Source organism: Myotis daubentonii, chromosome 6, assembly GCF_963259705.1.
Source record: "Myotis daubentonii chromosome 6, mMyoDau2.1, whole genome shotgun sequence".
NCBI classification, from domain to species: domain Eukaryota; kingdom Metazoa; phylum Chordata; class Mammalia; order Chiroptera; family Vespertilionidae; genus Myotis; species Myotis daubentonii.
In genome coordinates, this window is record NC_081845.1 from 45,366,994 (window position 1) to 45,394,089 (window position 27,096).

The 27,096-nt window shown below is 42.2% G+C and overlaps 1 protein-coding gene across 2 annotated transcripts; it reads left to right on the top strand.

Moving 5' to 3' along the window:
- The first annotated feature begins 457 nt into the window (after positions 1 to 457).
- Positions 458 to 27,096, top strand: COQ3 (coenzyme Q3, methyltransferase). 2 transcript variants are annotated; one of them, XM_059700880.1, is made up of 7 exons: positions 458 to 611; positions 12,477 to 12,594; positions 15,639 to 15,791; positions 18,352 to 18,451; positions 19,718 to 19,960; positions 24,887 to 25,046; positions 26,755 to 27,096. In XM_059700880.1, the coding sequence occupies exons 1-7, from the start codon at positions 503 to 505 to the stop codon at positions 26,916 to 26,918; spliced, it is 1,047 nt and encodes a 348-aa protein (XP_059556863.1). In that variant the 5' UTR covers positions 458 to 502; the 3' UTR covers positions 26,919 to 27,096. The 2 variants fall into 2 exon arrangements, with proteins under 2 accessions (XP_059556863.1, XP_059556864.1); XM_059700881.1 differs by lacking the exon at positions 458 to 611 and adding an exon at positions 845 to 863.

The following is a 27,096-nucleotide window of genomic DNA, read 5'->3' on the forward strand; positions in this document are numbered from 1 at the left end:
AATGTATGCCCTTCCAGAATATTATCAGGTCACTTGCAGAGAATACTCGGTTTAGACTTTTGGCCCTCTGACATTGACCTTGACAATTCTTTCTTTAGAGAAGAGTTTCCATGTTTTTAAGGTTCTAAGAGTGTCTAACAGGAGAATAAACTCCCTAGGAGACATCTGTTAAATATGAAATAGAGCTACCAGGGAATAAAAGAAAAGCTAGGACGTAGGAGGAAGCAGTAACATGATTGATGGCTACTTTGGCCATGATGTCATAAAGGATAGGCATAATAGAAGGATCTTTAAGTTCGTTTGTGATAATAGAAACATTCTATACTTTAATTGCACACACAATCTGACACATTGAGGGTGAATAACTATAGCTATGTATATAAAACATCCACTAAGTGCAACCGTGATTAGATGGACTCCTGACTGCGCGAGAGTGATCCCGGAACCTTTCTGCTGGGGATCTTTTACCAGAGGGACCGGAAAAGACGTGGATCCTCTCGCGATGTGGGTAGTGCGCAAGCTGAGCTCCTGCGGGAGCCGTTCTTTAGGAGTATTTACATCTAGGTTTCGGGGTACACAGGCTGACTGTTCTCGCTTAACCCCGTCGGCGGGTGAGTAGGTGCCGAGGTCCCCCGCACGCGCCCACCGGGCGGACCCGCTGCTGTGCGCAGGCGCGGAGAGGGCGGCAGGCAGGCGCTGGGCTCCGCCCGGGTTCTGGACGAGACCCGTGCCCACCGCCCGGTCTCGCTGTCGCCCTCCGGTTCCCAGAGGCGGGGAAGAAGAGCTGAGGGCTCGTCCCGGCCGAGGGGAGCGCAGCCCGCGGGCCGCCGTAGAGCCAGCGGCTTTTGTCGCCACTTGGTTGTGTGAGCTCCTTAGGAGCCCGGCTGCCTGCGCGCCGGAGTCTCAAGGTCGTTGTGCGCTTTCTTCCTGCGCCCGCGGGAAGGGAATCCAGCTGCTGTCTCTTATACAAACACAATAGCGTTGTATTGTGTCTTGTTTGCACTTGTCCTGCCACTCTTCAGGAATAATTTAAGGCAGCTATACCACTTTTTGATTAATAGGTTAATTCAACAGACTGTTGGCAGCGATTAAGAAAATAATGCACTGTACTTGATGCTTGTAGAAAACAGATTATTTGCTCCCAATGTTAACCTGAAAGTTAAGTTCATTCTTTAATGAAGCTCATTTAATAAACATTGCATGCCAGGCACTGGGAATTTTAAAATGAATGATAGCTCAAGGGCCTCTAAAAAATGTTAGGATACAACTAAGATTAGGATATAATGACAAAAAGGAAACGTGAAGGCCCACCAATAGAGTTACGTTGGTCCTCTCATACAGGGAAGACGAGTCTAGCCAACAAAAACGGTGACTGAGCCCTGGCCGGGTGGCTTGGTTGAAGCTAGTCCCGTACCCCAAAAGGATTGTGGGTTGGATTCCTGGTTAGGGCACATATCTAGATTTTGGGTTCAATCCCTGGTGGGGGCATCTACTGGAGGCAACTAATGGAGCTCGCTCTCCCCCCCCCCCCAATCAATCCTATATAATAAAACCCTAATATGCAAATTGACCAAACAGGGTGTCCAGTGGCTATGACAAACACCAAGGGCCAGAAGCTCAACACAGGAGCTGCCCGCTGGTGGTCAGTGCGCTCCCATAGGGGGAGTGCTGCTCAGCCAGAAGCTGAGGTCATGGCTGGTGAGCACAGCGGGAGCCTCGCTGACAAGCGCAGCAGTAGTGGTGGGAGTCTCCTGCCTCTGCTGCAGGTTGGCGGTAAGGAGCGAGGTGTCCTGGACTGCTAGAGTGATGTCTGACTGCTGACCCAGACTGGGAGAGGGTGCAGGCCAGGCCGAGGGACACCCCCTCCAGTGCATGAATTTCGTGCACCAGGCTTCTAGTAAAAACATATTCTTGGGTGAGGATGAAAAAACAAAAAGGAATGATTTAAATCAATGTGTATCCACCTGGATATAGTATTAAAGTGTTATAAATCAGTGTGTATTATGAACGTAGAGCTATGTAGATGGAGATAGAATAGAGATACATAAAAATTTTAGTAGTGACTATCTGTGGTGGAGTTGGTGATCTATCGTTTAATCATATACTTTTTGAAATTAATTTCAGTAAACATGTTTTTTATAATCAGAAATTTAGAAAAAAATACAATATAACTATTTCCAAATATTGGGAGTGAACATAGAAGGAGCACCTAATACATATTTGGGATCATGTAATCCTCTTAAACGAGTATATAGGGAGTTGTCTTGAAAGAGTTGGCCAGTTTTAGAAGCAGGTAGAGTGGCCAAAGGCACCAGCTTGAATATCTGTGAGGAGGTTTCTGGGAAACTGCAAAGTGTTCCTTGAAAAGTAGTGTAGATGGAGGGCTGCAAATGAGAGCAGAGTGGCAAGGGATGAGAGAGTAGACTTTTTGGGCCATGACAAGTCCTGAAAGGCCAGGCATACCTCCTGTGGTTGACTATTTTGAGGACAGTGGGAAATGACAGAAGAAGCAACATAATCAGGCTTGTTTTTAAGAAATAACACTTGGCCTGGCTGGCGTGGCTCAGTGGTTGAGTGTTGACTTACGAACCAGGAGGTCATGGGATCGATCCCCGTTCAGGGCACATGCCCAGGTTGCAGGCTTGATCCCCAGTGGGGACTGTATAGGAGGCAGCCAAGTGATGATTTTCTCTCATCATTGAAGTTTCTGTCTCTCCCTTTCCCTTTCTCTCTGGAATCAATAAAATATATTTTTTAAAAAAATTAAGAACTAACCCTTGGCAGTTGTATAGAAAGTGGCACAGAGGCAGGCAAGACTAAGCTCCATGAGGCTTTAGAGTAGTCCAGATAATAAATGGTGATTGCTGGCCTAAGATATTGGCAGGGTATGGGTTTTGTTCACTATCAATGTGATACCTTATAGGGGCTGGATAAATGACTTTTGAAGTAAATGAAATTTCCCTCCATTACTTTAAAATCTCAAATACAAGAAAGATCACAGATTCTGGTAGAGAAGGAATTGGTAGCATCCTATTTATTAATACAAACTGACTTGTTTCTCTCAATTACGATGAGGTGTTTTTTAAAGCCCTTGAGAATTCTGGCAATACTAATGACTGAGGGACTAATTTGCTAGATATGAGGGAGGTAAGAGGGGAGGTGAGAGAGAAATAGCGGTCATGACTGAGTAGAGAGCAGGAAGGCTCTGAGGCTCAGTTTCATAATAATACCTTATTCCTTATCTATATGTTACAGTTTACATAATTATCTAATATCTCATTTACCTACCTAAAGTCATAAAGGAGGTCGTATTTGAACTGGGTCTTAAAAGGTAGTCAGGTAGGTAGGTAGTACAGATAAAGACAAGACATGAAATATAAATAATATAACCATTTGTCTTGGAATTGCTGTAATAAAATACCTGGCTGCCTTAGCAATTACAGAAATTTTTTTTTATGGTTCTGAAGACTGGGAAACCCAAGATTCTGTATCTGGTGAGAGCCCACTTCCTGGTTCAGAGATGGAGCCTTCTTGTTCTGTCCTCTGGGATCTCTTTTATAAGGCCACCAAACCAATCATGAGGGCTCCACCCTCGTGAGCTAATCACCTTGCAAAGGTCCCATCGCATGCCATCACCTTGCGGGTTACACTATGAATTTGGGGGGCAGGGGGGGTTAAGGACACAAACATTCAGACCATCACACCATTATACTTAAGGAAAGACACAAACTCATGATAAATTAGCACTACTTGGAGATACCATTTTCATCTATTAGATTAGCAAAGATAAGAAGGTGTGAGAATACATTTCATGGTGACTATCCATGTGCTATCACTGTGGGGAAACCAACATTAGGAATTCTCATCTATTATCCATGGGGTTAAACATCTGTCAGTGGCAATTACTAATGAATAAGTGCACATGCCATCTGACACAATTCCTGGGGTTTTATCTGCAGGTGCTCTCAAACATGCATACATATATGAAATTACTTATGTAATTCAGTCTTATGTTTTTGGAATAGCAAAAAATTAGAAATAACCTAAACAAATGTCCATTAATAGGGGACAGTGCAAGTAAATTATGAGATAAGCATATAATGGGTTACCATCAGCCCTAAAAAAAGAATGTTCTTTGTTATGAAGAAAACCTCCTAAAATACATTGTTAGGTTAAAAAGAAAGTAAGATGTAGAACAGTGATGGCCAACCTATGACACGCGTGTCAGAGGTGACACGCAAACTCATTTTTTTGGTTGATTTTTCTTTGTTAAATGGCATTTAAATATATAAAATAAATACCAAAAATATAAGTCTTTGTTTTACTATGGTTGCAAATATCAAAAAATTTCTATATGTGACACGGCACCAGAGTTAAGTTAGGGTTTTTCAAAATGCTGACACGCCGAGCTCAAAAGGTTCGCCATCATTGGTGTAGAAGAATGTGTGTACTGTGTTATATTTTGTATTAAAATAAAAGAAATTGATACACAAAATTTATATATGTCTAAAATATCTCTGGAAGCTTACATACAAATCTAGTAACATTGGTTGCCTCCAGAGAGAGAAACTGGATAACTGGAGTCAGGGGATAAGAGAGATGCTTTGTAGTGAGTCTCTTTTTCCTTTTTTTTATTTTTTATTTTTTTTATTGATTAAGTTATTACATATGTGTCCTTATCCCCACATTACCCCCCATCCCCCCACTCATGCCCTCATCCCCCTGTTGTCTGTGTCCATTGGTTAGGTCTATATGCTTGCATACAAGTCCTTTGGTTGATCTCTCCCCCTTCCCCCCACCCTCCCCTACCTTCCCTCTGAGGTTTGATGGTCTGATCGATGCTTCTCTGTCTCTGGATCTGTTTTTCATCAGTTGTTCATTATAGTCCATAAATGATTTTAAATATACTTTTATTGATTTCATAGAGGAAGGGAGAGGGAGAGAGATATAGAAACATCACACACCCTTCACTGCACACCCTTTACTGGGGAATCGAGCCTGCAACCTGGGCATGTGCCCTTGAGCAGAATCAAATCCAGGACACTTCAGTCCGAGGCCAACGCTCTATCCACTGAGCCAAACCAGCCTAGGGCACCTCTTTATACTTTTAATTTAAAATGTTTTATTTTGACCTTGGCCGTGGCCAGATTAGAGTGTCATCCCTACACACCAAGATTGTGGGTTTAATCCCTGGTTGGGGCACATATAAGAATCAACCAGTGAGCCCTGACCAGTGTCTTTCAGTGGTTAGAGCATCCACCTGCTTCCAAAGATCTTGGGTTTGATTACTGGTCAAGGGCATGAACCTGGTTTGCAGGCTTGTTGCCTAGTCCCAGTCGGGCATGTGCGGGAGGCAACCAATGTGTCTCTCTCACATTGATGTTTCTCTCCCCCTCCTCTCTTCCTTCTTTCCACTCTTTCTAAAAGTCAATGGAAAAAATATCCTCATGTGAGGATTACCCAAAAACAAACAAACAAACAAACAAAAACACTCAACCAACGAATGCATACATTTGTGGAACAACAAATGGATTTCTCCCTTCCTCTCCCTTCCTCTCTCTCTCTCTCTCCCCCACATCCCTCTCTCCCTCTTCCTATCTCTCTAAAATCAATCAATAAAATTTTTATTTAGAAATAATTTAAGACAAGAATTTGCAAAGATAGTAGAGAAATTTCCATATGCCCTTCACCAATTCCTTAGTGATAACATCTTAACCTAACTATAATACATTGTCATACATTAGTATAAAACAACTATACTAAACATTTATACATTAGTATAAAACAACTAAAGTACAGACCTAATTTAGATTTTGCCACATTTACATGAACTCATTTGTGTGTGTGTGACCACATGTAGAAATTTGTGTATCAACTACCATAATCAGGATACAGAGCTATTCTATAATCACAAAGAAATCTCAAGGTACCACTCCTTTACAATCAGACTCTAACCCCAACCTTAACCCTTGGCAATCACTGATCTGTTCTTTATTACTAGAATTTTGTCATTTCAACAGTGTTATATAAATGGAATTGTACAATATGTACCTTTTTTAAAAATATTTTTTTATTGATTTCAGAGAGGAAGGGAGAGGGACAGAGTGATAGAAACATCAATGATGAGAGACTCATTGATCAGCTACCTCCTGCATGCCCCCTACTGGGGATTGAGCCCACAATCCGGGCATGTGCCTTGACCAGAATTGAACCTGGAACCCTTCAGTCCTCAGGCAGACGCTCTATCCACTGAGCCAAACCAGCTAGGGCTTGTCTCTTTAATATTATGTTAGCTATTCTATTTCCTTTGCCTTTTCATATAAATTTTAGAATAAGCTTGTCTATTATTAAAAAAGGCTATTGGGATTTTGATAGAAATTGTGTTAAACATATAGATCATTTTGGGGAGAATTGATATTGAGTTTTCCAATTCAAAAACCAATTAAGTCTCACCATTCATTAGGTTGCCTTTGATTTCTTCTATCAGTGTTTTATATAGATTTTCAGCATGTAGACCCTATACATGTTTTGTTAAATTTATACAACAATTGAAGTAAATCATTCTTTTTAGGACTGATTTTATTATTATTATTGGTACTAGAGGCCCGGTGCACAAAAATCTGTGCACTCAGGGGTCGGGGGGAGGGTTCCCTCAGCCCGGCCTGTGCCCTCTCACAGTCTGGGACTCCTCGGGGGATGATCACCTGCTGGCTTAGGCCCGCTCCCCAGGGATTGGGCCTAAGCTGGCAGTCAGACATCCCTCTGGCAGCCCGGGAGCCCTCGGGGGATGTCCACTTGCCAGCGGGGAGCAAGCCTAAGCTGCAGTCGAACATCCTTAGCTCTGCTGAGGAGGTGGGAGAGGCTCCCGCCACCACCACTGTACTGGCAGCTGTCAGCCTGGCTTATGGCTGAGCAGAGCTCCCCCTGTGGGAGTGCACTGACCACCAGGGGGCAACTCCTGCATTGAGCATCTGCCCCCTGGTGGTCAGTGTGTGTCATAGTGACCAGTCATTCCCAGTCATTCTGCTGTTAGGGTCAATTTGCATATTATTCTTTTATTATATAGGATAGAGGCCTGGTGCATGGGTGGGGGCCGGCTTGTTTTCCCTGAAGGGTGTCCCGGATCAGGGTGGGGGTTCCACTGGGGTGCCTGGCCAGCCTGGGTGAGGGGCTGAGGGCCGTTTTCAGACTGGCCACACTCCCTTCAGGGTGGGGGTCCCCGCTGGAGTGCTTGGCCAGCCCGGGTGAGGGGCTGAGGGCCGTTTTCAGACTGGCCACACCCCCTTCCGGGTGGGGGGTCCCCACTGGAGTGCCTGGCCAGCCTGGGTGAGGGGCTGATGGCTGTTTGCAGGCTGGCCAAGTCCTCCAGCGGGGACCCTCACCCCATGAGGGTGTGGCCATCCTGGGTGAGGGGCTGATGGCTGTTTGCAGGCTGGCCACTGCCTCCAGCCACCCAAACTCCCTGTGGAGGCTGGCTGGAAGCAGGTATCTGGGATTTATTTATCTTCTATAATTGAAACTTTGTTGCCTGGAGCGGAGGCCACAGCCGGCCAGGGCAGGCGGGAAGCTTGGCTGCCTCCATTGCCGGGGCAACCAAGCCTCCTGCTTGCTCCAGCTCCATGGCTGCCGGAGCTGGTTGGGTTAATTTGCATATAGTCGCTCTGAGTGGCTGGTGGGCGTGGCTTGGGGCATAGCGGAGGTACAGTCAATTTGCCTGTTTCTCTTTTATTAGATTATATTATTATTATTTAGAGAGAGAGAGAGACAGGAGGAGACATTGATGTGAGAGAGAAACATCAATTGGTTGCCTCCTACATGCACCCTTGTGGGAGATCAAACCTGCAGTCTACGTACGTGCCCTGACTTGGAATCAAACCTGCTATGTTTTGGTATTTAGTAAGATGCTCCAACCAACTGGCCAGGGCTTTTGGAGTGATTTTAAATGGTATATCATTTTGGGTTTTGCTTTCCAATTGTTTATTGTTGGTAGTATACAGAAATAATTGACATTTTTTTGTGTGTTGACCTTGTAATCTGTGACCTTGCTGAACTCACATATGAGTTTCAGGAGCTTTTTTTTTTTTTTTCCAAATAAGGAAAATTCTGTATGCCTTTTATTTCCTTCTTTTTTTCTTGTTGCCTTATTGCACTTGCTAAAATTTTTAGTGCTGTGTTAAATAAGAGTCATTAGAATGGGCATTCTTGCCTTGTTGCTGATGTTAGGGGTAAAGCACTTAGTTTTTCACCATTAAGTACTATGTCAGCTGTTGGAATTTTATGGATGCTCTATAGCAGCGGTTCTCAACCTGTGGGTCGCGACCCCTTTGGAGGTCAAACGACCCTTTCACAGGGGTCGCCTAAGACCATCAGGAAAACACATATATTATTACATATTGTTTTTGTGATTAATCACTATGCTTTAATTATGTTCAATTTGTAACAATGAAATTGGGGATCACCACAACAGGCATTAGGAAGGTTGAGAACCACTGCTCTATAGATGGAAAAATTTTCCTTCTATTCTTAGTTTGCTGAGAATTTTTAATCATATGTAGGTGTGGTTTTGTCAAATGTTTTATCCATATCAGGTAAGATTATGTGGTTTTTCTTCTTTTAATTAATATGGTAGATTACACTCATTTTCTAATATGGAACTAAGTGTTGCATAGCTGGAATAAGTCCCACTTGGCTGTGCTATAGTATTCTTTTTACATGTTGCTGTATTCTATTTACTAATTATTGAGAATTTTTGTGTCTGTTCATGAGAGAAATTGGTCTCTGGTTTTCTTTACTGTGCCAGCTTTGTTTGGCTTTCTTATCAGAGTAATGCTGACTTTATAAAATGGGTTGGGAGGTGTTCCTCTTATTTTTAGAAGAAATTGGGTAGAATTGATTGTTTTCTTCTTCTTTAAGTGTTTGGTAGAATTCACCAGGGAAGCAATCCGAGCCTGGAGATTTATTTTTCAGAAGATTTTAACTATGAATTCAACTTCTTTATTAGTTACAGGACTATTCAGGCTATGTGTTTCATCTTGTATGGGTTTTAGTAATTGGTGATTTTCATGGAATTGGTTCATTTTTTCTAAACTGTAGAACTTCTCTGTGTAGAGTTTTTAGTATTCCCTGATCATTCTTTTTATGCCTCTAGAGTTGATAGTGATATCCCCTCTTTAATTTCTGATATTGGTAATATAGGTCTTCTCTTTCGTTGTCAGCCTTGCTAGAAGCTTATTAATTTTAGTGATCTTTGAAAGGAACTAACTTTTGCCTTGATTTATTTTACCTATTCTGTTTTATTTTAATTACTAGAGATCCGGTGCACGAAATTCATGCACGGGTGTGGTCCCTAAGCCTGGCCAGTGATCAAAGCGCGAGCATCTGGCATGGAAGGGCAGGTTCCAGCTGACCCCTGGGCCCTGGGCAGCACCTGGGCCCCGTGCCCTCCTCTGCCTGAGTTAAAATGCCTGAGTCCCCATGTAGAGATGCAATGAGCGCGGCCAGATGCAGCAGGCCTGTGCACAGCATGGGCCTCTGAGCCGCCCAGTGGCGCCACACAGAAGCCAGGCAGGCAGCGCGCTCTCTCCCAGCTGGCCTTGCAGACTGGCTCCTGCATGACCTACGGGGAGCCCAACTGGCCCCTGCAGTCCTGGTGTCTGTGGCCCAGCTCACCCAGAAGAGGCTGCATGGGTGCAGGGTGGGCTCCTCGTGGGCACCCAGCATGTGAGCTCTGGTGTCCCAGGGGAGGATAGCAGGGAAAGTGAGAGTGAGCTTGGTGGACACCCTGCATTCTCACCGCACCTCTGTCCCCGTCACCTCTGCCCCCAGGTAGCCGGCAACAGGTCGCAGCGCGCTGCCCCATGGTGGTCAGCAAACATCATAGTAAGCGGTAGAACTCCCAGTCTCCCGGTCGAATGACCGCCTGAAGGGACTTTGCATATTAGGCTTTTATTATATAGGACTAGAGGCCCAGTGTATGAAATTTGTGCACTGGGGGTGGGGGGGTGGGGGGGTTGTCCCTCAGCCCAGCCTGCACCCTCTCCAATCTGGGACCCCTCGAGGGATGTCCGACTGCTGGTTTAGGCCCGATCCTCCCCTGCAGGCCTGGTCCCCCCCCACCAACTGCCCTCCCCTGCCGGCCTGGTTGCCCCTAACTGCCCTCCCCTGCTGGCCTGGTCCCCCCCAACTACCCTCCCCTGCTGGCCTGGTCCCCCCAACTGCCCTCCTCTGCTGGCCCGGTCGCCCAGTTGCCCTCTTATGCCGGCCTGGTTGCCCCCAACTGCCCTCCCCTGGTGGCCTGGTTGCCCCTAACTGCCCTCCCCTGCCGGCCATCTAATGGTGGCCATCTTGTGACCACATGGGGGTGGCCATCTTGTGCGAGGGTGTGATGGTCAATTTGCATCTTACCTCTTTATTATATAGTAATATTAATATCTGCATTTAAAAAATATATTTTTATTTATTTCAGAGAGGAAGAGAGAGGGATAGGGAGATAGAAACATCAGTGATGAGAGAGAATCATTGATTGGCTGCCTCCTGCACACCCCCTATTGGGGATCAAGCCCACAACCCCAAGCATGTGCCCTTGACCAGAATCGAACCTGGGACCCTTCAGTCTGTAGGCCAATGCTCTATCCACTGAGCCAAACCAGCTAGGGCATTAATATCTACTTTTATCATTATTTTCTTTTGTCTGCTTGCTTTGGGTTTATTTTACTTTCCTTTTTCTAGTTTGTTGAGGTGGTAATTTAGATTGTTGACTTGAGACCTTTCCTTTTTTCTAATATGCATATTTAGTGCTATAAGTTTCCCTTTAAATACTGCTTTAACTATGTCTATAGATTTTTATATATTGTATCTTTTTTTTTAATATATATTTTATTGATTTTTTACAGAGAGGAAGGGAGAGAGATAGAGAGTTAGAAACATCGATGAGAGAGAAACATCGATCAGCTGCCTCCTGCACATCTCCTACTGGGGATGTGCCCGCAACCCAGCTACATGCCCTTGACCGGAATCGAACCTGGGACCTTTCAGTCCCCAGGCTGACGCTCTATCCACTGAGCCAAACCGGTTTCGGCTATTGTATCTTTTATTTCAGTTTTGTTTTTCTGAGACTTTGTCTTGACTCATGGATTGTTTATAATTGTGTTGTTTAATTCCCAAGTGTTTTGTTCTTTTCATGTTATCTTTCTGTTATTTATTTCTGGTTTGAGTCCACTACAGTCAGAGAACATAGTTTATATGATTTCACTTCTCTTAAAGTTGTGAAGGTTTCTTTTATATCTCAGGATATGGTCTATCATTCTGAATGCTCCATACATACTTGAGAGAATGTACATTTTGTTTTTGTTTGGGTGGAATGTTTTATAAATTTCAATTAGATGGTGCCCTGATCTAACTGGGTGGCTCAGTTGGTTGGAGTTTCATCCCATACATAAAAAAGGTTGCGAGTTTGATTTCTGGTCAGGGCACATACCAAAGTTTTGGGTTCGATCCGTAGTTGTGGCATGTACCAATCAATGTCTCTCTCTCTCTTCCCCTCACCCCCTCTGAAATCAATAAACATATCCTCAGGTAAGAATTTTAAAAAATTCAATTAGATCTTGTTGGTTGATGGTGTTATTCAGTTCTTCTGTATTCTTGTTGATCTTCTGTCTAGTGGTACTGTCAATTACTGAGAAAAGGGTGCTGAAATTTCCAAATATAGCTATAGATTATTTCTCCTCTTAGTTCTATTTTTGCTTCACATGTTTTGAAAGCCTTGTTTGGCATATACACATTTAGGATTGGTTTATTTTCTTGGTGGATTGTCCTTCTTATCATAATGTAATAAGCATGGTAATTTTCTTTGCTATAAGGTGTACTTTGTCTAAATGCTTTTGAACAGTTGAATGTTCTGCAGCAGAGTAAGTAGCTCATAAAGCAGGTCCCTACGTAAGTTTGAATATATGAACTAGATGAGTGCTATTTTAAAATGTTTTATACCACAGTTTTTTCTTCTGTAAAGGGTGTTGAACATATGTATATGTCCATTTTATGTAGCTAACATGGAAGTGACAGAATTTGAACTAGTTTTGACATATAATCACAGAATCAGTATTACCCTAGTTTAAAAGGTAATATAGTTGTTTTTAACTTCATTTAATAGTTGACACTAATACAGATGTCCTCATTTCTCCCCTTAAAAGGTAATATAGTTTTAATTTGAATATCATTTTTTTATAATTTTGTACAGCGTAATGTGGATGCAAAAACTAATGGTGTGAAAAAACTTTTACATATTCATACTTATGTTTGCCAAATACAATTTCAGAAATGTCTGATTAGAGTTAGATGATGGAATGCAAGACCTTTATTTTATATGTTAGAATAAAATCTAAAATTAAAAAAACCTTTTCGTTTCTTCAAGTACATATATATTAAGGATTCATATTGTGCTTTCTCTAAACATTTAAATTTTTTTCCAATTTATCTAGAGAATCAGCTCAGTTGGACTCTACAAATTAAACCATGGGTTTTCAGTAAATACAGGATCATGTGGTTCAAATCTTATAGAATGACCTTTGCCTGCTTGAATACAATGAAAAGCTACAGGTAAGTTTATTCATTACTGTGGCAAATATTTACATAATTATGTAAATAATAGTTTTATATTGGTTGTGTTTAATAATCCAGTCAGTATTTAATAGCTCACATGATTTAATTAAGGTACTTTTATTTATCTAAATATTCTTATTTCTGCAGGAACTTCTAAATTTGGAATATGTCAAACCCACAGAAAAATTGTAAAATAATATATAGTGCATAATCTTTATCCATATTCAGAGATAGATTTTATTTTTAATATAAGACTATATGACTTGGAGAAGTACTTTTTAGTTCCTCATAATATCCTTATGACAGGACACAAATAATGCAGTGTTTAAAATTATAAATGATTTGAGTGTAATATAACTAGTATGATAAGGTGGATAAGTATATATTTTAGGTAAGACTGAATCAAAGTCTTTCTGTATTCTTATTTTTTTAAAAAAATATATTTTATTGATTTTTTACTGAGAGGAAGGGAGAGAGATAGAGAGTTAGAAACATCGATGAGAGAGAAACATCGATCAGCTGCCTCCTGCACATCTCCCACTGGGGATGTGCCCACAACCAAGGTACATGCCCTTGACTGGAATCGAACCTGGGACCTTTCAGTCTGCAGGTCAACGCTCTATCCACTGAGCCAAACCGGTTTCGGCTGAAATCATTCTTATAGTCAACTGAGCAACCACCTACTGTTACCTATGTAAGTTAGTCCTTGATTACTGAGTCTTTAGATGAAGCATGGAAAAGGAGGGTGACAGTCATAACATAATATTAAAGAAGAGTGATATTTAGCTCTTAAAAGGATAATAAGTAATCCATACAGAATGTATTCTATATAGCTAAGAAAAACATAATAAAAATTTGAATGGCATTACCTATTTTATCATTACAACCTATTCTCTCTTACCCAAGAATCTTTGGAGGGTTTTCCTGTCATGTACTTTGACATGAAACTTGGTGTCGTTTTCTGTCTGATTCCTGTTTAGGCCTTGTTAGATCCCATCTGATTAAAAAAAAATTTTAGGTTAATTATATGCTTGTCTGGGCCTCTGGTCTCAGATTATGCATTTGAGCACCAACTGTGTTCCAGGAAATGTATTAGTCACTAGGAATAAAATGCTAAGTGAGACAGTCCATGCTTTACCCTCATAGTACTTATGTGTTAGTGGGGAGACCAGATCAAATAACCACATAGAAGTAGTATAAAGATGTATAGGACTTAAAATAGGGGAATATGACCCAGTTTTGAATGGAGGAAGACTTCTTAGATGACATTCCATTCAAACTAAGAGCTAAAAGAAGAGAAGAAATTAAATGAGTTTATAGAGGAAGGAGTGGGTAATCTATATATATAAAAGCCTTAGCAACCATTACAACAGGTCAACCAAATGACCAGTTGACCGGTCGCTATGACAATGCACTGACAACCAGGGGAGCAGATGCTCAATGCAGGAGCTGCCCCCTGGTGGTCAGTGCATTCCCACAGCCAACCTCCCATGGCTGGCCAACTTCCCGTGGTCCCTTCCCCTCGGTCGGCCGGCCGGCCGGCCGGCCAGCCGGCCGGCCCTGATTGGCCCCGATCGCCAGCCAGGCCAAGGGACCCCACCCATGCACAAATTCATGTGCCGGGCCTCTAGTGTGAGAATAATGTTTCAGGGAGAGGTAACAACATATACAAAGTACCTGAGGAAGAAGCAAGCATGGTCAGTTCAAAGAACTGAAAGAAGGCTCAAGTGGCTGAAGTGGGGAAGATGAAGAGAGTAGTAGGTAGTTATGGAGAGCAGATTGGAGGGGGGTGAAGTAGGAAGCAGGTGGGCTAATCAGAGGCTAGGATAATGATTAACATAGGAGATGATGGGAGCTTGGACTAGGATGATAGCAGCCAAAATGAAAAAAAGAAGATGGAGGCATCTGGCTTCAAATCCTGATTCTACCACTTAATCTCTCTAAGCTTCCCTTTTCTTATCTGTGTAATAGAGATAATCCTATGTAATAAAAGCCTAATATGCTAAATGTCCGGTCGTCCATTCGGCCGTTCAATCAATCAAAGGATAATATGCTAATGATAGCTAAGGCTGCTCAACCTCTCGCTATGATGTGCACTGACCACCAGGGGGCAGATGCTCAATGCAGGAGCTGCCCCCTGGTGGTCAGTGCATTCCCACAGGGGGAGCGCTGCTCACTCAGAAACCAGGCTCACAGCTCGTGAGTGCAGCGGCAGTGGTGGGAGCCTCTCCTGCTTCCGCGACAGCCCTAAGGGCGTCCGGCTGACGCGGGGAGCAGGCCTAAGCCGTCAGTTGGACATCCTCCGAGGGCTCCTGGACTGTGAGAGGGTGCAGGCCGGGATGAGGGGGACCCCCTCCCCCGAGTGCAGAATTTCATGCACCAGGCCTCCTAGTGAGATGATAATAGTAGTATGTACCTTGTAAAGTTGCCGGGAAGATTAGGTGAAATGATCTGACATATGTTGAATTCTTAAATAGTAACAACATTTAGTAAGTACTCAATAAATGGTTATTGCTACCACTACTACTACTACTATTATTATTATTAAACTAGAGGCCTGGTGCATGGGGGGGCATGGCCTGCGCGGAGCGGCCCATTGTGGGAGCGCCACTCATCCTGGTCAGCCAAGTGTTGCTTTCACTGTGAAAGTGCACTGACCACCAGGGGGCAGCTCCTGCGTTGAGCGTCTGCCCCCTGGTGGTCAGTGCACATCATAGTTACTGGTCAACCAGTCGTTCTGGTTGTTCCACCATTCGGTTGCTGGGCTTTTATTACATAGAATGTGACCCAGAAGGCCAAGTTATGTGGTTTCATTTTCAGTGTAACTTACTTCAAAAGCAAATTAATTGTTTCATCTGTGAATAAAATGTATTTTAAGCAGTGTGATTATCAGGAAACTTGGTTTTGAAGCATCAAAAATGAGCAATACATGTATTTGGAATCTAATAAATTATAAATTAGAATATCTTTGTACATATTATACTCACGTTACATTTTTAAAACCAGCAGTTTTTGCCTGGCTCTTCATTTTGACCTCTTAGATACCCTTGGACAAGACTGTACAGTACTTCTCGAACCACTGTAGACAGCAGTGAGATGAAAACCTTCCTGGCCCTGGCTCACAGGTGGTGGGATGAGCAAGGAGTATATGCACCTCTTCATTCTATGAATGACCTGAGGGTGCCATTTATTAGGTAACGTTACCGAAATTCTAAGTCTTTTAACATGCAAGTCCTTTTAATAATTCATCTTCTTTTCGGTTCATTTTTCTCTTGGTTTATACCTAGGTTAAAAAATGCTGTATTTTAAGTTCACTTTAGAAATTAGGGAGATTCTCTTCAATGTCCATTGTTTGAAACCATTAATTTTTTTATAACATCCAAGTTCTAGGCTGCTTTTGTAAATTAACTTGAAGCATGTTTGGACATTATATGCTTAATTAGAATTAAATCCTTATGAAAAGAAACTTTGGTCCTATGGCATCAAGATCATTTTACAACAACTTTGACCTTTAGGCAGTTCTGATAAAGGGAATACTACTGAGATAGTTCAATGCAACAAATATTCATTAAGAACTTACCTTGTGTAGAGCTTGGGGGCTAGATACTATAAAAGCTACTAAGACATTCATCATTTGAAACATAGTCCACGTACTTCAGGAACTTATAGTTTGCTGTCAGAGGTAAAGGCCAGGGTTCATTAGACTCCATTTATAAAGAAATTGTTCATTCATTTATTTGTTCATTAAACATTTTTGAGCAGCCGAGATGGGCGTGGCACTGATAGACACAGAATGTCAGACTCACACTGCCCTCAGGGACTTGATTGGTTTTTGCTGGTTCATCAATGCAGCACAAAGGGAAATGTGGGCATCTTTACATTATTACTGAATTTTTGTAAACACTAAGGCAGGGAGAAGCAAAATGTCATTCTTTAGTTTAGATCAGAGGTTCTCAAAAGTGTAGGCCCTGGACTAGCAACATCAGTATCACCTGGGAACTTGTTAGAAAAGCAAAATTCTCAGGTCTCACCTCGGACCTATTGCTTTGGTTGTGGGGATGGGTCAGCTGACTGTGTTTGAGCAACCTTTCAGATAATTTTCATATATTCTCAGCTTGAGAACTACTGTATTCAGACTACCATGACACTGTCATTTAGACCATTCTAAAAAAGATCACCCAGGGTAGTGCAAGTTATGGTTAGAAGTTTAGATTTTATTCTGAGCATAATTAGAAGCCATCAAAGGGGAACGATATGATCAAAATTATGGTGTAAGGTAGTCATTTGGGTGATGTGTGAAGAATGGATTGGATTTCATTTGAAATGGGTCCTTTCAATATGTTATAACATTCTGAAGTTATCTATTTGACCACTATCAAGGTTATTCTTAGGAGTCAATTAATTTTAATAGCAATAAAAGATATCCTAAGGTATCTTTATTATATATAACACAACTTAAAAGTTTAGTTTTCAATACTGTTAGGTATATATCTATCAGTGTGTGTGTGTGTGTGTGTGTGCGCGCGCACGCGCGCGCGTGCAAAGTGTGCGCATGTGCTTATGTTTGCATATGTGGTAAAGTATGACTAAGTATGATAATAAAAGTATTACTATGGTGATCTTAGAATTAAGTTTATCTGATTTGGATGCCTGTTTACATGATCATGAAAACACCATTAAGTTAGAAGATTAAAAGAGACTCAATTTAGAAAGGAATATAGGCAAATTCTGAAAATACAGATTTCCAATCTGCTTTTTCTAAGCCCTGTAAATAACCTATTTGTTGCAGATATGAAATGGATGTAGCAAGTACTGACAATGTAGTAAATGGGTGACAGGATCTCTCAAGCAAATAAATTAGGTTAATCTAAACTAGATTATATTAAAAGTTTTTCTTTAGGTCATGACTAAACTAACAATTAAGTCATAATTATTGCTATACTAGGGGCCCAGTGCACAAAATACATGTGCTGCCGGCTGGGTACTCCCTCCCTTCCCCTGGCTGGCCCTGCCCCCTGGTCAGACTCCCAGGAAACTCCCGGTGGAGGGGACAATTTGCATACTACGCTATTATGTAGGATTATTTCAAGAACTTTACTTTAAACCTCCTGCTTTTGATTATTTAAAATATCTTATAAATTAGCCCTAACCGGTTTGGCTCAGTGGATAGAGCGTCAGCCTGCGGACTCAAGGGTCCCAGGTTCGATTCCGGTCAAGGGCATGTACCTTGGTTGCGGGCACATCCCCAGTGGGGAGTGTGCAGGAGGCAGCTGATCGATGTTTCTCTCTCATCGATGTTTCTAACTCTCTATCCCTCTCCCTTCCTCTCTGTAAAAAAAATAAATAAAATATATTTTTTAAAAAAATTAAAATATCTTATAAATTAGCTCAGGCTGTACCACTCAGTGGTTGGGCATCGACAAATGAACCAAGAGATCCTCAGTTCGATTCCTGGTGGGGAGGGGGTGCGTGTAGGAGGCAGCCAGTCAATGTCTCTCTCTCATCAAGGTTTTATCTCTCTGTCCCTCTTCCTTCCTCTCTCTCAAAAAAATCCAATAAAGCTGTATTAAAACAAAAACAAAAATATCTTGTAAATTAAACATAGTTATTTAATTCTGAAAATAAAAGACCTGTTTACCCAAAAAATGAATAATCCATTTTAAAATGAGAATTTAATATTTCATTGAAAAAATGTACACTTTTAAGATTTAATTGATAAAAATAACTTTTATATGTTTTGAATTTTTTAAAAAGAGACAATCTTTTAAAAACAATTGCTAATCACCAGCCAGGAAAACCTTTGTCTGGGATGAAGATTCTTGATGTTGGCTGTGGTGGTGGATTGTTAACTGAAGTAAGTGATTTTACAACATTTTCTTAAAAATATAAAAATTTCAGAAAATTATAGTGAGGATTTTTTTTTTTTTTTCCACAGAATAGCTTTGGAAATTTTGGTGTCTCTTCTATCCCAAGAGATTAGGCAATTTCCACTGCTTAGGTGCTATGATAAGCCTTCCTTTTGCCTTTGCTTTCATATTAAAACCTAACAGAGTTTTGCCTGCTTGTAGGGCTCTTCCCTTCTCGGGTGCTTTAGAGTACTTGGAAGAATACTCATCCTCTCTGTGAAGATTTGCTTTAGCTTATAGTAAATTTATGCACTGTAGCTTTATTTTGTATTCTATCAATGCTGCATCATAATCTGATCTCTGAAAGATATTTTATGCAACAGTATAGGATATACATCTAAGTGAAGGATCAGTGGGATGTGGTCTGTCGAGGCCCATAACAGCAAGTTGAGAGCGAGCCTGACAGAGGCCTTTGATGCATAGCTAAGTTCCACATGCATAGAAAACATGTTCTTCAGGTGGCAGTGGGCTGGTCTCTCTGACATCAATGATAAAATTTCAGGAAATGTAAAGTATGTGAAAATACATCCCTTAGACTCAAGAATAGGTGGTGTATCAAGTTATAAATGAGTAAGATTGTACTATATGTATTCTGTAATCTTCTCTGTGTGTTAGTGCAGATCTTATGTCTCTAAAGTTAAAATAATTTGATTTATACTTTTAACTTATTGACTGAAGAGTTGTAAAAGCTATACAAGTTTTGATAAATATTAAGGTTGTGTTTAAAAGTGAGCATTTCATGGGAAGTGATTGAATATAAAAGTTGAAATAAGACTTAGCTTTGAAGAATCATTTCTAGTCAGTCACGGAAAAAAGCTATCAAGAAAAAATTGTTTCTTAGGCAATTTGAATATCAGACAGTTTTGCTGTTTTTATAATATGTTACATTTATTGCACTTTAAATATATCAGTACTGTATTGTGTGCATGTTAAATGTACCTAGAAAATACAGATGATTTTTTCACTATTTGAAAGTAGTTCTTCATGAGTTTTATGTTGTGATTATTGTTCTCATGTTTAAGCTTTTTATTATGGAAATTTTCAAACGTGTATAAACTAAAGAAAATAGCATAATGAATTTCCATGTTCCCATAAAAAATCTCCAATATTTATCCCCTCGTGGTTAATCTTGTTGCCTTTTTGATAAGCTTTTTATTGCTAACATTGTTCCGTTTTCTTCCTGAGGGTAACTTTTTTTTTTTATATACCATCAGCCTCTAGGGCGGCTTGGGGCTTCAGTTATTGGAATTGATCCTGTGGCTGAGAACATTAAAACAGCACAGCGCCATAAATCATTTGATCCAGTCCTGGATCAGAGGGTGGAATACAGAGTGTGTTCCCTGGAAGAGATTGTGGAAGAGACTGCAGAGACATTTGATGCTGTCATAGCTTCTGAAGTTGTAGAGCATGTGATTGAGCTAGAAACATTTATACAGTGCTGCTATCAAGTGTTAAAAGTAAGACTTGCAGAGTTTACTGGTTTGATTGTGCTTTTCAGTGTGTATATGTATCCATAGCAATAAGGGGTGTATAATACTTGAAACCAGGAAACCAGAACCAGGGGCAGTGTCTCTGTGGGAGATTACTCCTGCCTCTCAGCCTACCCTCAATACCAGGGTTTTCCAGATCCAGTGTCTTGATGTCCAGGGAGCTTGAACAATGTTGGTGCTGAACATTATAATACAACCAGGAGAGTTATAGTGATATTTTTCCGTTGATATAGCCTAGTTCAGGGGTGGGCAAACTTTTTGACTCAAGGGCCACAATGGGTTCTTAAACTGGACCGGAGGGCCGGAACAAAAGCATGGATGGAGTGTTTGTGTGAACTAATATAAATTCAAAGTAAACATCATTACATAAAAGGGTACGGTCTTTTTTTTGTTTTTTAGTTTTATTCATTTCAAACGGGCCGGATCCGGCCCGCGGGCCTTAGTTTGCCCACGGCTGGCCTAGTTAAATACCTAATAGACATTGAATGACAATTACTAAAAAGTTTATTTGGATTAACATTTAAAATCAATAAAAATCATTATCAGGATAAATTGACTTAGCGTTTGTTAAGCACTCTATATGTGATATGTTTAAGTTTTCAGCTTCTAAAAGAATACTTCATGCATATGACCTTCCTTGATCTGACCTGCAACTATGTTAGGAAGGTAAGGCAGGCATTGTTATGGCCTCCTTTGACCAGTGAAGATCAGAATTTGGGAGATGTCAAAGGTCATTATATCTTTAAGTCAAAGGTCATTAGATGCTGAAGTCCAATTTAAAGCTACATCTTTTGATTCCAAATCCGGTTTTTCCCCACTACATTATTATCCTATCTAATAAAAGAGAAACATGGTAATTGGCGTACGACCGATACCCTTTTCATTGGCTAATCAGCGAGATATGCAAATTAACTGTCAGCCAAGATGGCGGCCGGCAGCCAGGCAGCTTGAAACTAACATGAGGCTTGCTTGCCTCAGTGACGGAGGAAACCAACGTTCCCCGCCTGCCGCTGCCTCTGAGCGGGCAGTTTAAGAAACATTGTAACAAATACGCCCAACTTCAGCCAGCAGATTCGCAACATTGTAAGCAAAGGCCAGAAACCTACTTTCAGCCGGAGGCCTAAGAGCCGGAGCCAAGCCTCAAGCTAAAGCTGGCCCAGAATTAAAAAAAAAAAAAAAAGGAAAAAAGGAGCGTTTGGGAGCTTCAGTCACCCCCAGCCTGAAAACAGCCCTCAGCCCCTCACCCAGACTGGCCAGGCACCCCAGTGGGGACCCCCACCCTGATCCAGGACACCCTTCAGGGCAAACCAGCCGGCCCCACCCGTGCACCAGGCCTCTACCCTATATAGTAAAAGGGTAATATGCCTCCCAGCACCAGGATCAGCGTGACAGGGGGCAGCGCCCAAACCCCCTGATCGCCCTGCGGCTCTGTGTGTGACAGGGGGCAGCGCCCAAACCCCCTGATCGCCCTGCGGCTCTGTGTGTGACAGGGGGCGGGGCCACAGCCTCCCTATCGGCCCTGCTCTGTGCCTGATAGGGGGGAGCTCCCCCCCCCACGGGCCCTGCTCTGTGTGTGACGGGGTAGAGCCATAACCTCCCCATCAGCCCTGCCCTGAGTGTGAGAGTGGCGGCGCCCCAACCCCCTGATCCGCCCTGCTCTGTGGGTGATAGAGGGCAGCACCCCAACCCCCTGATGGGCCCTGCTCTGTGCGTGACAGGGGGTTGCTCCACAACCTCCCGATCGCCCTGCCTTGAGTGTGACAGGGGACGACGCCCCAACTCCCCAATCGGCCCTGCTCTGAGCCCGACCAGGGGCTGCACCTAGGGATTGGGCCTGCCCTCTGTCACCCGGGAGCAGGCCTAAGCCAGCAGGTCATTATCTCCCGAGGGGTCCCAGACTGCGAGAGGGCACAGGCCAGGCTGAGGGACACCCCCCCCCCCCGAGTGCACAAATTTTTGTGCACCGGGCCTCTAGTTGTTTTATAATTCTCCACAGCCTTAGTCCTCTGAAAATGATTCCAAATTTTCTTTTAATAAATTTCCCGAAAATATTATTATTATATTATTTTTATTATTATTATATTGACTCTGTTATATATGTATTCTGGAGGTAACACCCTGAGTTCAAGAGCTAAAAGAATGCAATGCTTAGTTTTAGTCCTTACCTAAATAGAGCTTTTTAAAAATGGTTTTTCTTTTGAATAATTTTAGATTTATAGAAGAATTGCAGAGATAGTAAAGTGTTCCCATATACATTTTACCCAGTTTCCCTTATTTTTAGCAATTCCCCCCCCCCCAGCTCTATTAAGATATAATCGACATGTACTATATGCTTCTTAAGAATATATTTTAGAATCCTGGAGTTTTACAGAGAAAAGTTACAATGTGTGATGAAATAGTGTTTGATATTTCAGTTTTTCATTTAAATGGACTGGGCAATATTTCAGGGCCTTCTTTTTTCTATTTTTGGTTTGGGATGGTATTTGAGATATATTTTCTTTCTTTCTCCTATACATGTACATATGAGGTGGGGCAAAAGTGGATTTACAGTTGTGAGTTTGCAAAACACAGAGTTTATTATTGGATTATTATTTATTAATCATTGGCATTATTTTTCACATATCAACAACTGTAAACCTACTTTCACTCCCCCCCACCCCTATATAGTTATGTGATTATTTTGGAGAGGCTCTTTGGCATTTTATCCTCACCAGGCTAATGAGAATGCATAAAAGAGGAAGGAAATGGTAATGTCCTTGCTATTTGTGGGAACAAATAAAGAAAACACTATCAATGTAGTCACTAAAATATGGCAGACTGAACAGCTTCGTTAATGGCTTGTATTTATCTAAAGTGCTTATCTTGATCTCTTCATATTCTTTGTACCAGCAATTTTTAACCATTTTCATCTCATGGCACACATAAACTAACTACTAAAATTCTGTGGTGCACCAGAAAATACATTTTTTTGCTGATCTGACAAAAACAAAAAAGGGATAATTTGGATTAATTCATACCAGATGGCTCTTGTGTTGCTGTTGTCATTTTTCTATTTGACAATCTAAGGGAAAAGAGGTCAGTCCCTCTGACTAAATAGCCAGGAATTGCATGTTTTAAAAATTCTTGCAGCACACCAGTTGAAAATCACTGTTTAATACTAATGAAAGAAAATAAAAAGGAAATATTTTCAAGCCTTAATCATTAATGTTCTTTTCAAAGAACAGTTACTGGCATTGACTGCCTGCACAAGATGTGGAGCTGTATGCTGTACCAAACAAATTAGGTAGAATCTGCACCTGGAGAGAAAGCAATATTGACACGTTAAAACATAAATGTGGACATGTAACAAGGAGGAGCAGCTGGATCTCATTTCTATGTTTTTATTATTAAGTAGTTGATATACACAAAGCAATCCTATCTAATAAAGAGGCAATATGCAAATTGACCATCACTCCAACACACAAGATGGCCGCCCCCATGTGGACACAAGATGGCTGGCAGGGAAGGGCAGTTGGGGGCAATCAGGCCTGCAGGGGAGAACAGTTAGGGGTGACCAGGCCTGCAGAGGAGGGCATTTGGGGGGGGGGGGACCAGGCCTGCAGGGGAGGGCAGTTGGGAGGGATCAGGCCTGCAAAGGAGGGCAGTTGGGGGCTCTCAGGCCTACAGGAAAGGGCATTTGGGGGGGACCAGGCCTGCAGGGGAGGGCAGTTAGGGGTGACCAGGCCGGCAGGAAGGCAGTTAGGCGTCGATCAGGCTGGCAGGGGAGTGGTTAGGGGGTGATCAGGCTGGCAGGCAGAAGTGGTTAGGGGCAATCAGGCAGACACGCAGGCAAGCGGTTGGGAGCCAGCAGTCCCAGATTGGAGAGGGTGCATGCTGGGCTGAGGGACACCCCCACCCCCAATGCACGATTTTTAGGCCTCTAGTGTATCCTATATAATAAAAGAGTAATATGCAAATTGACCCTAACAGCAGAATGACTGGTCACTATGACACACACTGACCACCAGGGGGCAGATGCTCAATGCAGGAGCTGCCCCCTGATGGTCAGTGTGCTCCCACAGGGGGAGCTCTGCTTAGCCACAAGCCAGGCTGACGGCTGCCAGCACAGCAGTGGTGGTGGGAGCCTCTCCCGCCTCCTCAGCAGCACTAAGAATGTCCGATTACAGCTTAGGCCTGCTCCCCACTGGCAAGTGGACATCCCCCGAGGGCTCCTGGGCTGCCAGAGGCATGTCTGACTGCCAGCTTAGGCCCGATCCCCTGGGGAGCGGACCTAAGCCAGCAGGTGGACATCCCCTGAGGGGGTCCCAGACTGCGAGAAGGCACAGGCCGGGCTGAGGGACCCCCACGAGTGCACAAATTTTTGTGCACCGGGCCTCTAGTATAATATAAACATAAATCATAGTAATGTATGATTTTAAGAGTTATAAACACTGTTGCATAAACTCAGTGAGTATATTGGCAGTGGACTGCCTTTATTAATGAATTTCCCAAGAGAAAAAGAAAATACTATTTTAGTAAATTATATTCTATTCATGCTTGTGTATCTTAACTGGACTTAAATTACTTGGAAGGGCCCTGGCTGGCTTGGTTCAGTGGTTAGAGTATTGGCCTGCTCACTGAACCAGTCAAGGGCACATACTTGGGTTCTAGGTTTGATCCCCAAATGGGGGAGGCAACCAATCGATATGTCTCTCTCACATTGATGTTTCTCTCTCTCTCCCTCCCTCCCTTCCACTCTCTCTGAATAGCAAAGGAAAAAATAACCTCGGGTGAGGATTAACAACAACAGCAGAAAATTACTATTTGGAAGAAAGGAAGAGGGTGGGAGAAGGGAAGCCTTTACCTAATTGATCTTCCTGACATTTAAAATTTTATTTCTCTCTATTTTTTTAGCCTGGTGGTTCTTTATTTATTACTACAATCAACAAAACACAGCTATCCTATGCCTTGGGGATTGTTTTTTCAGAGCAAATTGCAGGTATTGTACCAAAAGGCACTCACACGTGGGAGAAGTTTGTTTCACCTGAAAAGCTAGAGAGCATTCTGGAGTCAAGTAAGTATTAAGGATTTTTCCAGTTAAGAATTTTCAAGGCCTAGCTGAACGCTTAATGTGCCTATAATTAATAATCACACAGCCTAGCACTTAAATAGGCCACAGTTCTTTGGATGTGGGTTTCATCTCCTCACCTAGATCATAAACTCCTCGAAGTTAGGATTGAGTCTTAGATACCATTCTCTCTCACCTGTGGCACCTAACCCAGGGCCAAGCAAATCATAGGTGATCAGTGAATACCTTTTGGCTGTTTAGTCTTCTGATTTAAGGATGAGGTACAAATGTCTGTTACTTACACATCCTCAGTTTGCCCTGTTGAGGCCCTCCTTGTATTAGCTTATCATACCTATTATTTTTCCTGATTCCCTCACATATATATATTTTTTTTTAATTTTTAAAAATATTTTTATTGATTTTAGAGAGGAAGGAAGAGGGAGAGAGAGATAAAAACATCAATAATGAGAGAGAATCATCGATTGGCTGCCTCCGCATGCCCCCTACATGGGGATCGAGCCCACAACCCAAGCATGTGCCCTGATCAGGAATCGAACCAGTGACCTGATTCAGAGTTCATTGCTCTACCACTGACCCACACTGGCTAGGCACTCAGATATATTTTGAACTTCCTTGCCAAGTTTTATGTATTTTATGCTTCTTATAGCATGCCTTATATTATAGTTATTTCGGTGTTTTTCAGCCCCCTTCTGGCCATAAGGTCCTTGAAGTCAGACTATGTCTCGTTTTTGTACTCCCTGCAATGCCTAGCTCTGCTTCACTCATCGTGAACATTGGACTTACGTGTTAGATTCCTGTCAAGTAATAATATTTATCAGTTCATTTATTTGGCAGTTGATATTCCTGTTAAGTACCTAGACTCATGTATATCTCATGTTTTTTGTTCATAAACAATATATCAATAAACTTGATTTTACTTGGAATATTATCTGTCCAATGCAATGTAGTAAGTTCTAAAGATTTCTGCAAGTAACCTTGTTGAAAACAGTAGAAAAAATATTTTAAAGATGTTTTATAGGAACAGCCACTTGTTGGCAGGTACAGTGGGGCCTTGACTTACGAGTGTCCCGACTAACGTGTTTTTCAAGATACGAGCCGTCTCTCAGCCGATTTTTTGCTTTGAGTTGCGAGCTAAAATTCGGGTTACGAGCCAGCTTCAGATACCCCACCACAAGTTGGCGCAGCGAACGTCACAGTGAACGCCACAACATCAGCTCAGCATCACGTGTCTCACTTGTTCACAATTGATTTGACATACGAGTAATTTGAGTTACGAGCTCCATCACGGAACAAATTAAACTTGTAAGTCAAGGCCCCACTGTATGTATTTTCTAAAAACAGCTAATGTTTATTGAGTACTTACCAAATTCCAAGCGCTGTGCTACTTTATACACACATCTCATCTAATTCTGACAACTCTATGATATCTGTCTGTCCATGGGAAAAAACTGACATTGAGAAAGGTGAAATGAATTACCCAGGGTCATCTATTAGGTGCCAGAGCTGGGGTCTGAAGCCAGGCAGTCGGCTTTGGAGTTTATGTTCTGTGCTGCAGTAAAGAGTGATCGGCACATGGTGACAAAGTGTTTTTGCCCGTTGAGTTAGACGTCCTTTTTTAGCATGGAGAGTTGTATGAGATTCGACTCTTGAAAGGTAAATACTTATTAAATCTACTCTTTGTGATGTTTTTCAGATGGTCTGTCAGTTCAAACGGTGGCAGGAATGATCTACAACCCCTTCTCAGGCTGTTGGCATTGGAGTGGAAATACCAGCCTTAACTACGCCGCCCACGCTGTGAAGCAGGAGCACACAGTGCCGTCCGAGCTTGTTTTAAAGGCAGATACAGAGGAGCTCTGAGCTGATGCCGCCACCAGCCCAGCTGTGCACGACGAGCTGAAGAAGTGAATGTCTCCAAGGACTGTAAGAACATGGCCGAAAGCCTGATGTTTACAAAACAACAGATATATCATTTAATTTTTGAGAGAGGGTTATGCAGAAAAGAAAATCAATAAAAAGTGCTAAAACCTTGGAAAAA

Bases quoted from the DNA above. Each gene is read 5' to 3' on its own strand.
- COQ3 (XM_059700880.1), top strand. From the start codon at position 503: ATGTGGGTAGTGCGCAAGCTGAGCTCCTGCGGGAGCCGTTCTTTAGGA. The intron at 612-12,476 runs GTGAGTAGGTGC...CAATTTATCTAG, and splicing joins TCGCTTAACCCCGTCGGCGG to AGAATCAGCTCAGTTGGACT. The intron at 12,595-15,638 runs GTAAGTTTATTC...TTGACCTCTTAG, and splicing joins AATACAATGAAAAGCTACAG to ATACCCTTGGACAAGACTGT.